Source organism: Mugil cephalus, chromosome 8, assembly GCF_022458985.1.
Source record: "Mugil cephalus isolate CIBA_MC_2020 chromosome 8, CIBA_Mcephalus_1.1, whole genome shotgun sequence".
NCBI classification, from domain to species: domain Eukaryota; kingdom Metazoa; phylum Chordata; class Actinopteri; order Mugiliformes; family Mugilidae; genus Mugil; species Mugil cephalus.
In genome coordinates, this window is record NC_061777.1 from 16,916,638 (window position 1) to 16,929,099 (window position 12,462).

The 12,462-nt window shown below is 43.6% G+C and overlaps 1 protein-coding gene across 2 annotated transcripts in view; it reads right to left on the minus strand.

The window, feature by feature from the left end:
* rtkna (rhotekin a) overlaps nt 1-8,514 on the minus strand; it is a 49,955-nt gene extending 41,441 nt beyond the window's left edge. For both annotated transcript variants that reach the window (XM_047592073.1, XM_047592076.1), the window contains exon 1: nt 8,055-8,514. In XM_047592073.1, coding sequence (XP_047448029.1) covers nt 8,055-8,165 — 111 coding nt within the window. In that variant the 5' untranslated portion in view covers nt 8,166-8,514. The remainder of the gene's footprint in view (nt 1-8,054) is intronic.
* Nucleotides 8,515-12,462: the final 3,948 nt, after the last annotated feature.

Below are 12,462 nucleotides of genomic sequence, written 5' to 3' on the forward strand. Positions count from 1 at the left end.
TTGAGATTAAGGAATAAATTAATTAACTGCCTGATTTCTCCTCCAGTTAATCAAGTAGTCAATTCAACTTTTAAATGTCAGAAAATAGTAAAAATGTTGATCAAACTTTTCCATAACTGGAGACTTCTTCAACGTGCCTTTTCACGCCCAACCAACGGTGCGACATTCAAAAACACTCCATTTACCAAAAAAAAAAAAAAAAAAAAAAAGCAGCAAATCATCTGAGAAGCTGGAATTGATTCATTTTCTGGCTAGTTGATCCATTGATAATGAATTCGATTTCAGCTCTAATTAGGTTGCGCGTCAGTGTGATGTATAGGACACCGCTGTGCTTTCATGCTGTGAAACAACAGTTTAATTGTATTTCATCTTGCTCATGCAGCATATAAGCAACAGTCTAATATTATGAGTCTTGACTCGTCCCTGGAAGAAGTTGCAGAAGTTAACCCTTTCAGTCATGAGAGGACAAATGGGTGGTAAAACCTGATGCATCAACAGTTGGTGCTGTGTATGTCATTTCTCACATCCCTTTTCCCAACACTTTCATTCCTATTTTGTGCTGCGCTCATAGAGGTATATGCAGCTTGTGATAAAGGGTCCAAATCCAACAGAGAGACAATCTAGACTGATCGTTTTCTTTCCTTGAGGTAGGCAGTAATGGAAAACTAGCGGCAGACCTGAGAATATAACTGCTGAGACGGCAAGAAGAACACAACGATTCAACAAGATCTGACACTGCACCGTCTGCTGCTGAGCCCAGTAAACACACACATTAAAACATGGGCATGCTGGCAGGGACGAGCCCACTATGCAGCATGCACGGAGGGAAGGCAGACGTGCATAATAGACCCATCTGCTCTCATAAAGTCAAACACCTGCTCGGCATCAACAAAACAGAGAACATCAGTGGCGCTTGTGCCCCTTTGCCCTTTCCTCTTCGCTGTAACGTCCGACTGTCACCAGATCAGACTGTGCGGCAAAAAAAGAAAATCTCCATTAGTCTTGTGTATTTTAAACTCAGCGCGCCACTACAATCATTTTACAGATAACAATAAACCACCCACATCTATCATCTAAACATCCACAGTTTGTTGGCTGTTACACAAAGCTGACACACGCCAGGCATGTAGGTGCCTCAGCTTGAACTCGCCCCTCTGCATCTCAGTGAAACTGCACGAAATGAAAACAATAGCCTGAAACTGCGCGGGAATAGGAATGTACGACACACACAAACCTCTCAACATTCCACAGTTATCGATTCCTTTCGCTGTGAATCCTCTGTCTGAAAGAGAGGCCCTGACTCCATCTATTTCACAATAAAGTCAGATGGTTGTGTGATGTATAGGAGCAAGAGATAAAAAACCCCTTTGTGCAAGAAAAAAAAGCAATGAAAGATGAGACTCGGAGAGAGTGTGGCACAGAGGGCCGACGCCGACATGCCCCGTATTCTTCAGCCTTATTGAATGGACGGAATTGAAAGTTAGTGACTTGTCCCTGGAAGAAGTTACAGGCTAACAACATGTGACTTTTTCTTTCCTGTGTACATCATGACCTACAAGACGTGGCAAATCCGTGAACCGCTTGCTTTGTGTGTTACTAATGTAACTTACACAACACCAGGATGACATCTCTCCTTGTACAGACAAAGGGCTTGTGTGCTTCTAAGCCCCCTGTGACAAAGAAAGTGACCTGGACTCTGGACTCTGGAATGACACTACACGTTGGAATTTGGGTGCACGTGTGTCAATGTTTAACACAGCAGTGGGGGTATTAGACACCTTTGCCTGACAACCCCTGTGAAAGTTAAAGCCTATTAGAGTCAAGCTGTACAGATTACCTTTAGTGCCTCTAGAGGGAGGTGTATACAGAGAGGAACAAGGACCTCCTTGGCTTTCCAAATTATTTGCTACTCAGTCAAGATGAGATCTGATTTGTCAAAAATCCCTGGATAATGAACACGTAACATCATAGGAATATATGTTTGTGATCCGTGACGCAGATTTGTTGGAAAAACTCTGATCATTTTCTGAATTTCTCACCCGTGGAGGAATGGTTTCTGCACATGTCTGCTTTGAATGTATGGGGGAAGAGTATGTATATATATATTATCCAGTCTGCGGTATTAAAAAGATTGGGGCCCCCTGCTCTAAGAGACAGATGGAGTAGTAGTGCTTCCTCTGTTTAATCTGGATTGGGAAAGTGGGTTAGCACTGATGTATACAACAAAAAAAAGAAGCTATTTCCTGCTACAACTGGTCCCTGAGCCCGAAAGTGGCGTGGTGGCCCACATAATAGGGCTCTCCTGGGAAGAGGAAATGGAGGACGATAGATTCAGAGAAAGGAGCGGTGAAAGGACATGAAAGCACACAGGGGCTGGCAACTAGGTACAGAATTAAAGCTTATTGGCAGCACATTTCAGAAATGTCAAGCAATTTGATTTAATTTAGGGGAAATCACTTTGCTCTCTCATTTTGTTTGGTAAGCTTAGTTTAAAAAAATAGATGAGCCCAGGTACTCCCAGATATTGTGGTATTTTCCCAGAATTCCAGTGAAAGATAAAGACAAGAAGGGACTTGCCGGTTTCTCTGATTCAAACGTTTTATCCACTTCACTAACCATGGTTGTAACTGAATGAGACAGGCTTGATGGCGCATGGAGGAAGTTTCCCGTCTGGGGGAATGGGAAAGTATCCAGTCATTATGCTTCCTCTATCAATCTCTCCACCTGTCAGTTAACAAAGTCACTGCCAGTGACAGCCTCGCACAGGACGGCGCAGGCCGTGCGAACAAAGCCCGTCTCTATCTGAGAATATGCTGCGGACGTTGCTCAAGGAGACACTGCTGCTTAGTCACTGTGCGCGTGTGTGCGCACGCCCCAGGGAACGAGACACTTCAGGTCGCATGAATGACAAATGGCCAGTTGAAAACGTTTTCATTCATGACGTTAACTGGTCCGATGAAGAGGGTGGCGAGCGGGAGTGGCGAATGTGCAGACACGCATGGAGATGTTGATTTAGACATGTGTGAACTCGAAGGGAGTGACTCACTTCCTGTAGTGTCTATAAACTGTACATGTCTGCTATCTGTCTTCACGCCTCGTTCAGGAAAAAAAAGTGAGGCGCCGCAACATTCAAGAATACGTGCTTGGGTGGGGTCAACTTGCAACATTAGCAGCAGACCCTCAGCTGTTAAACTGCGCCCTGACACCAGTTGCCGCACACACACACAGACACATTCCAAGACACTTATGCCCCAACAGTCTACTCTGCATCCACTCACAGCCATGGCAAACCTGGAAATAGATGACTGGATCACATTAGAGTATGGTGACAAAGCAGCAAACGAGTGAAAGAAGACTGGTCCACATTTTACATTTATGAAGCCGACTTCTCCAGCTTGTCCGGAGACTTACATAAGATAAGGCTGTGAGGTTAAAGCGCCGCCCTTGAGCGTGTGGAGCAGACCAGCAAATGTTCAGCGCAAGAGGACATCCCGTCGCTGTGAGGATGATATTGTGTGGGTGACGTTCATAGAATAGAAATATAACAAAGACCCTCTGGGCTGTTGAGGGCCGACAGCACATAAACACATGACACTACAAGGTGACTGTCAGCGATTTCTATAGATAGCGCAGTGTGAAAAGGAGTAGACTAGATGTCTAATACAAATGATCGCTCCAATAAGAACATTATGTAAAACGCTGCATAAAATTCCTCTCCAAATAACACGTCTATTGTGTTGAATACTAAACTGCAAGATAATATGCAATCATCGAACGCAATCAGAACTAATGCATTAACTACAAAAAGAAGCGAAAATCTTTGTAAAACGCTTTATACGAACAAATAACTTACTGTTATTTAATAAGTACTGTGGGAACAATAGCAGGACATAGGTTGAATTTTTACTCACGGCATGAAGAAACTGAGATTAAACCATTTTTCATTTGTGCTCTGTGTGAGAACCGCACTCCGCAATCATCCACAAAGCCGGTGTAATAAGAAAAGTTAAACATTTGCTAGTTAAAATATCCCTCAGCATACCAAGAAAGCCTCCAAGCAGAAAGCTCCAGTGGCTGAGGTTTGTTTGAGGAGAAGGCTCTTAGAAGGGGTAAATGTTTCCCTGGCGTCCTCCCCTGTACCCCCGCCGTGTTAATCATGCAAGAAAGCCCCGAGGGTGCACATGCAACTAAGTATAGGACAGTGTTGGCAACTCTGACACTGAACGTAGAGTGCATCCACTCTTCAGAACCGTCTGGTCTCTGAGCCCCTTTCTCCTGGCATTTCATACTCCACAACAGTTATTGGTTTTGAGCCACAGTCCGATTGGTGGTCAGTTGTTTTCTGAGAACACAGAGACTCTGGGGATGTTAAAGCATTACTTGAAATCGGGTCTTTACTCTGTGGGTTAGTGGTTTGAGGTGTTGGGCCTTTGCTGTCCAAAGTATTGCCATTACAACATTCATATGACCTCTCTCCCTTTCTTTAAGTGAGAAGCCAGAGATACGCTTATGTAAACAAACTTCATCACAGTTTCAGGCCAGGCCACATTAAACACCAGCAGAAGCCATACTGAGAGGCTGCTTACAGTGTGCGGGCTGCTTCTGTGATCTGTGAACCACACATCTGGACAAAACATACTGGCTGGATTCAGATCTCTAAGCTGGAACGAATAACATAATGCATCTGTTTCCACAAGCAAGAATATTCCAAACATGTAAAGAGGAAAACAGAAATGGAAACATTTCTCGCACATTATATTACAAAAAATATCAAGATCCTGACATTTTCTTTTCAGGGTGGTCAAATACATGCTGGAGAAAGAGGACACTGATCCTACACTACTGGTTAGAGTGGCGGATCTACAGGGTGGAGAAAGGAATGGCACCAAAGACAAACCACACCACAACCCAAAGCTGTTAAAGCTTTTACTCAACCCAAATGGCACACCAGCCAACACTGCCATACCCTAGTGCAGGCTGGGAACGAGTGTGGGTGGATGGGTGTGTCATCTCGTACACCTAACCACTTCCTGACCGTGTATAGCTGGTGGTAGCCACAGCAGCGTGGACTCGTGTGGACCATCCTTGAGAGTTAAACATAACAAGAAGTCGGAGCATTGAAATAGAGGACATTCCATCCCAGCCTCCATAATAATAATGGCACTATCCAACGGCACCCACTGCATGCCTGGGTGGCTTCAGCTGAAACAGCAGAGCAGCTGAGGATGGAGTCCGTGCGCGGAGTGCAGAGGCACACTGGTGGCCTTGTGGATCAGAGAGGAGGGATGTAGAAAAGCAGATGTGTGCTCCGCTCCCACTGAGAGCAGCGGGCAACGGATTGACAAACAGAGACTGCAGAATGGATTTCTGGACAAATGCTGTATGAGCATGTAATCGCTTGCGCAGTCTCTCATTCTTACATTCCCTGACCATATTACCCTGTCAAGTTGAGATACACACACACAGCAGAATGATTCAGCACTGGACCTCAGAGGATAGAAAGTGAAAGTACAGCGAGACAAGGCTGTCAAGGTGCGTGCGCTTTTTGATAATGCGGAGACACTTAACATGGAAACAGTAACTTGCTGTGGATTTGTCTAAATGTCAGACTGGATGCTTGCCAGCGTTTGTTTTTAAATATTTACATAGCTGAGTTTACAGGAATCCCCACAGCCTATACTGCAACGTCCCAAATAATATTAGCAATAATTTGGCATCACAAAATTCAATTCAATTCGATTTAAAATCCCACAGCTGGCTTTATATGACTCAAGGCACCACAGCAACAAAACGATTACCCCATTTAGATAGATGCGGTTCACAAATTTGATAACCTGGGCATGTAGGAGGAACACATCAGTCAATGAGGAGAGAAATTCTGGACAAATTCCGCATTCCCATATACATTTACATAAGATGCTCAAATGTTGGCGCAAACGCACAAACGTGATGGTCCCTGGCACGGCGAAAACAGTCTGCTTTCACAGTGCTTCATTGAAATGCCACAGGCAGGTTCCACTGTGGCATTGAGCGAGCCCCAACACACAGAGCCAATGCAAAATCCCACTCCCTGAAAGAGGATCATTAGCATTGGCAACAAAGGCGGAGACACAAATGAATCTTGTATGAGAACCAGCGGAGAGCAGATTACAGAGTAAAGGAAGCGATGATTGTTGTCGTTGTGAATAGAGGGGAAGTCTTGATAAATAACTAATACAGAGACCAAACGAGGGACTGTGAGTGGGTTAGGGGTGGAATGTCCATGAAGCGTGATTTAAAGATGAATGCGACAGTTCAGGAAATCCCTTGTCTGTCACTTCTTCTCATTATTTCACCTCTTTTGATTTAATTCCCCAACATATTTAACAGAATGGGTGAATATAAAAAAAAAAATATGTGAGCCCTCACTCAAGCCCGCAGGCAAAAATAAATACTGAAGTCGGGCACTACCCCCATAAACACAGACCACGTAGGATTGCTCTCTTATCGCTTCTGAGGGAAAATTGCGGTTTGTAAGCTCTCAGGAGATCGCTAGCTCACACCATCTGAAAATAAACCTGAAAGCACATTAGAAGCCCCCACCCCCCCGTCTGGGACACTGTACTGATGCAGATTTAACTGCACTGGCACAACTGCACCTGCAGGAAGTCTGATGTGTCACCGGCCTGTAAGAGCCCGTGCGTCAGATATGAACTCAGGCTGCTCAGACACGACGTCAGAATATCTCTGACGGCAGATCAATACGATGGAGTGCGCCGCTTGTGTTTTCCTGTGATGTGAATTATAAACAAATGGCAGACATAAGGTGACAATGTGTATGCCCAGACACGCACAAACGGACTAGGTGAAAAACCACGGGAGCACCCACGAGAGGAGGAGAGGCAGAATCAATACCCTGCCTTTCCCATTTGCTGTATTGCGCCATTAACATTCCTTAAGTATCCACTTTCAATTGAGTCTCGCCCTCACATTCTCTTCCACACATCCCCCTTTCTTACCTCTTACGGGTGAAATAAAATCACTTGTCGGTGCACATCCCAAATCTGTGGGCTTACTTTTAACGAGAAACATGTCACTGACTAAACAACCCAGTGCCCACACTCTCAAAACGAAAGTCATGTGCAAAGTGAGGAGAGAGTGAAAGCAGGAGAAGGCAGATAAACAGGAGTTGGACTTTCCATCAAAACAGTAGTACGGCCGGGCCAGTGAGTAAAAATAATTAGAGGTTGGATTGGAAGTCACTCCTCAGACAATCTGCTCCGCGCCGACAAACGGTGGCTAATGTGTAGCAGATGTTGACATGGGAGCTTTGCAGAGAGGAAGAGGAAAACACGCATGAAGATCACCAGTTCTAATCCGCCGACAAACAGCTGAGAGGTATACGCAGGCTACAGCGCTGACCCAGTTCTCAACTTTTGGTAGATGTAGTCTGAAGTATTCCCCTGCGGCGGACTGTCCACACACTGCAGTCAAAAACTGGAGCAGTTAAAAGACATACAAGTGAGCCAACGGGATGAAATCTGCGGGCTTTAAAGAAGTTCTCAGACGCCGCTCACAGAAGGTGGATTTCAAGGGGAGCTTGAAATTGTCTTGAGAGTAGAACTTAACAAAATTTAATATAACCACCTGAAGGTGGCAGCGTCACAACAAAACTGTACAATAACCAAAATCATGAGGGACTATTAAAGTAGCAACATGGGAGCAAGCATAAGCACATTTAAGTTGCCTATTGAAGAGAAGCACAGACACACCATCAAGTCTCTGTGGAATCATTATTACTATTATTATGTTTTGTTCAGAGTTAAGTGATTTGGGAATGCAGCAATTAAGAGCTTTAATCTGAGGACGTAAACGCAGCAGTTTAATTAGAATAACATGCAGAGCAAAGCAGGGTACCAAACCGCCTTCAGAACAAGATTACAAGTGAGGCAAATAAGTTAGTTTAGAAGCAGAGAGAGAGATCAATCAAAGTTGTAAACAGAGAATCCCCGTTTGGTGTGTGCGCGTCGGGACGATGGTCGATGGTGATAGCTGGCGGACAATCAAGAGTCTACCTGTGATGTGTCCAGGAAAACGCTCTTTCTGAACTTCCCTCGCCGAATCTCCATTTCAAGGGCAGAGCCGCGGGCAACGGTGGCTCTCGCTGTTTGATTTCGGCAAAACATCGTCTTTGCTTTCTGGAAACTTCACAGACGGGCCAGCGCTGCGCACAACTGTATTAGATTAAGTTAAATTCAGCGTAAAGGGAAGCACTGCCAAACAGCCGAGCGCAGATCCAGGTGGCACTAAGCGGCCCCACCGGCGACAAAAAAAAAAAAAAAAAAAACTCCCAAGGGACTTTAAGGCAAACTCCGCATGAAACCCCGGCGTTCTCCTCTGATGTGGGAGACTGAAGTAAGTCCACTCACTGGGTAAAGACGATTTCTCCTTCACAGCTGAGTTTTCGTTTTTCCCCTTAAACGCGGCCCAGTGTGCGTCCAACGGTGACACGGTGACACCCCATGTGGTTGGTTACTGCTGAGACCTAACTTTACCCTGTCCTCTATCCGGAGACCTCTACTGGTGATGAATGGCACAGATTTACTTTGTAATAGCTCAAATGCTTGTTCAAGGCCTGTTTATGCAAGTCAAACAGCAGGCGTGAATGAAGCTTAAAGAAAAAAGAAACGAAAAACTAAACGCGCACATTTGGCTTAAGGACAATTTTATTTCTGACTTTTAACTCCCACAATACAGATTCCGGAATATGTCCATATAAGTTTGCTAAGAAACTTGTACATAGCTTTATCTGAATTCGAAAGTATATATTTTGTGTTTTAACTGACATGTATACCGGTCGGCCATAACATTAGGACCACCTGCCTGACAACTGAATGCTGTTATCCACTCTGCGGATCAGGCTTCTTCCAGGGCATCCCACAGATACTTGATCAGTTTGGGATCTAGTCAATTTGAAGGCCAGGTCCTTGTGCTGTTTTTTTTTTTTTTTTTTTTTTTAGTTCCTAAAGCGTTTTTGTGTGTGTGTCTGTGTCAGGCTGGTCTGGTCCAGTGGGTGCTACATGTCTAAGTAACATCCACATGAATACCAGGTCCAAAGGTTTCCCAGCACAATATCATATTGTCACAAGATGCTCAATGTTTTTGACTTATTTACTTCACTTGTCTGTGGTTTTAATGTTGTGGCTGATTGGTGTATGTGTATATCACAATATTTACTGTAAATAATGTAATGTGCATATTATATGCACTAGCAGGTTTGTAGTGTCCCTCATATGGAAGATACAAGAAGTTGTTTTGTTTTGTTTTGTTTTGTTTAAAAAAAAAAAGTACAGTATGTTTTATATATTAAGTATTTGCCCTTCTTTGGCCTCAGAGAATTCCCATTTCCCCGCGCTCCAATACAGCCAGTTTAAATCGTGTTTAAAGACGGGGGCGCAGACTTTGCTTTCATTGTCTTATTTATGAGCATCTGCATTTTATTTATGAGCATCTGCAACAGAGCATGAAGATCCAACAGGAATGCGGACCATAATCTGCAGCGGCACCGGGCTTTTCTGGACCTGCTGTGAGTGGAATTTGTAAAGGTCAGGAGGAGATCGAAGATCATTCTCGCTGACACAGAGGTCACGTCCACAAAGACAAAGACAGAGAATGATATAACAATGCTGCTTAGTACAGGCAATAAGAGTTATGAACTGTTCACCCTTGGTTGTAGCTGATCCTCTAAGCTGTACTACCTGACACTTTCTTGTCTGAGATGCACGGGAGTCAAACCCCTTCTTTGCTCATCTTTTCCCAGGTGCCTTAAACATTTTAGCTTTTACATTACAAATATTTCCAGACAAAAAGTCTGGTGTCTGGTATCTATATTTTAGATTCCCATTTGGGTTAACCCTGTCCTGTTGTATAACCAAAAACCTTCCAAAAGTGAAAGAAAAATTGGAGAAAGTCACAAATAAAAGCATATTAACTTGCTGAAGCTGAAATAGCTACTGCATCGAGGTCTGCATCAGTGCAAAACCCTTTTCACTTTGACTTTCTTTCTATTCACAACACAATATGCTTGAATATCAAGTCAGTAGTTAACTCACACACATCCACAGTCATGTCATTGTGGTATAGACGGTTCTTTGTTTGTTTGTTTTTTTCTGAATTATAAACAGCCTTGATACTGCAATCTATTGTCTGTCGGCCAATCAAAATCTTAACTTAGCATCTGTTTGCAGGCACTTGTTTGCCTCCCCTGTCATTTCAAACGCTGTGTTTCAAACAGATTTGTCAACAGGTTGGTGCTCTGTGCTTACTGTGTGGAACAAGATTCAAATACACTTTAAATCAGTGGTTTAGTGCAGGCCAATCTCTTAGCAATTACACCTAATAGTCCAAATTTATGTTTTCTTGTTTCAACAAACACTTAAGCCTACACTCCTCAGTTGGGGATAATGGTGTTTCACAATTCTCAACATGTAATAGCGACTGCAGTGAGTGTTTGGCGCTCTGTCGCTGAACGAAAAAAAAAAAAACAAGGGGGCTTGCGAAGGGGGCTTTTGCGTCCCCTGTTTCTCTAATATCCCCCCAAGTCTCTTATTTAAAAGCTGGATGTTTGTTGATGTTGGGAGCTAGAGTAAATAGCTACAGGCGCTGTAACTCATGCAGCAATGTGATCTCACTTGGATGTCTGTCTGTTTCCTAGAAGGGTCTATGTGAAATGCAGATTATGTTTACACGCCTCATGCCGCTCTGGTCAATAGGGGGTAGACAGTCGCAGAGGGTAGCAGTGCTTTCCCAAGCAAGATCTGACCCCCTTTTAACTCCTCGCTGGGCTCCACTGAGCCCTTTGGGCAGCTCAGTTTGCTTGAGTCAGGCAGGCAATGCGCTTATGCGCAGGCTTTGCCGTGGCAGATTTTTAAACCCATCTGCGGGGAAAAGATAGGTCTGGTTTATCACCCCTCGTTTATAGTGCATATTCTATTTGTAAATCCCACAAACTACATTTTCTCCTGTTACCGTCCCTCTTTCTTCTCCCGTTTTCTCTCTTTTGCCCACACAGAAAACAGCAAAAAAAACAAAAGTGACTGCTACAGTGAGAATGAAATACAGCAGTAAACACTGGCAGTCACAGTGGGCTATAAAATGCCGACCACAGTCAGTACACAAACAAAGGGGCCGCTCTTCACTCAGAAAGCCATGGCTATGGAGCAGCTGGAGGGAGATCACATGGTAAAATAGGAGACAATCCTGCTGTTCCATCCTACCATAAAACCTTATTCTGTATCTTTCTCCCTCACACATACACAGACAATATACGATATGATCAATTGCCCAGCAGTTTAGAACCAGATGAGTGGGTGTAAGCAGGCAGCAAATCACCAGTATAGGAAATATGGGAAATCTGTTTGCCGTCCTTTCATGGAATGAAAGCTCTACAAGCTCAGCAGAACGATTGTGACTGTTCCCACTGTAATTACGTGTGGTTTTCTATATTCTAAATTTACTCTTGCATATCTGCAACCACTGCCATACTTCCTCCTCCATTCTTACATTATTAAACCTCCAATATTCCAGCATCACTTCTGAGAACAAGAGGGAATAATACACGTTGAGCTGACCAAACGCACTGTACAATAAAGTACAGCCAAGAAAGTAATAGGCCTCAGCCATATGAAGTCAAAGGACCTTTTCTGAAAAAAATCTTCACACTCTTTTTGAACCCCCAAAGCCCTTTCAATGATATTAAGAGTTTGTATTGAAGGTTGAATTCGTCAGGTCTAAAAGCCATTAAGGAAAAATACTTTTTAATGATTACAATGTCTCAAGGATTTTGTTTAAGAATCAATCTTTATCTGCACAGTCGGCTCAATGTGTCATGCTGTTTGCGGCTAAAACCGTGCCTACCATTACCCTGAAGTATGCAGCCATCTGATGCGAGTTGAAAAACATTATGATGGATGCGATTCTATATTGGGTGGAGGATGAGAGAACACCTCAGGGAAAACAGGGAGCTTGAATGCTAGGCATATACCGGAACAATTCTCTGAATTAACTGTGTGGAAAGCACCAGAGGGATCAAACAGGCTCAAGTGTGGGTTGCAATCAGATTTTTAGAATGCCAGGAGATACAAGTGTACACTATACACACTAATATTAGTGGGGAATGCTCCCCTATATGGGACTAAGGTTGTACAGATTTAAATCCAAGTCAAGCATGTACTCTTGCTGCATATTCCTACAATGTAAATACATTACACTAGTCTGACTTCTGCTGGACAATATTTGCCATTACAACTGCATGTCAAGAGTAATCTCAGTTAAAGTCTTCTGCTAATTTGAAGAACAAGGAAGAAAGGTATGCCAAGTGAAAGCTGAAGCTCTAATTACACACATATGCTATACATGGGAATTTTAAAACATTGTGTCTTTCTGAGTGGCAAAAAAAAAAAGAAAAAAAAAGGAAGTCGTCAA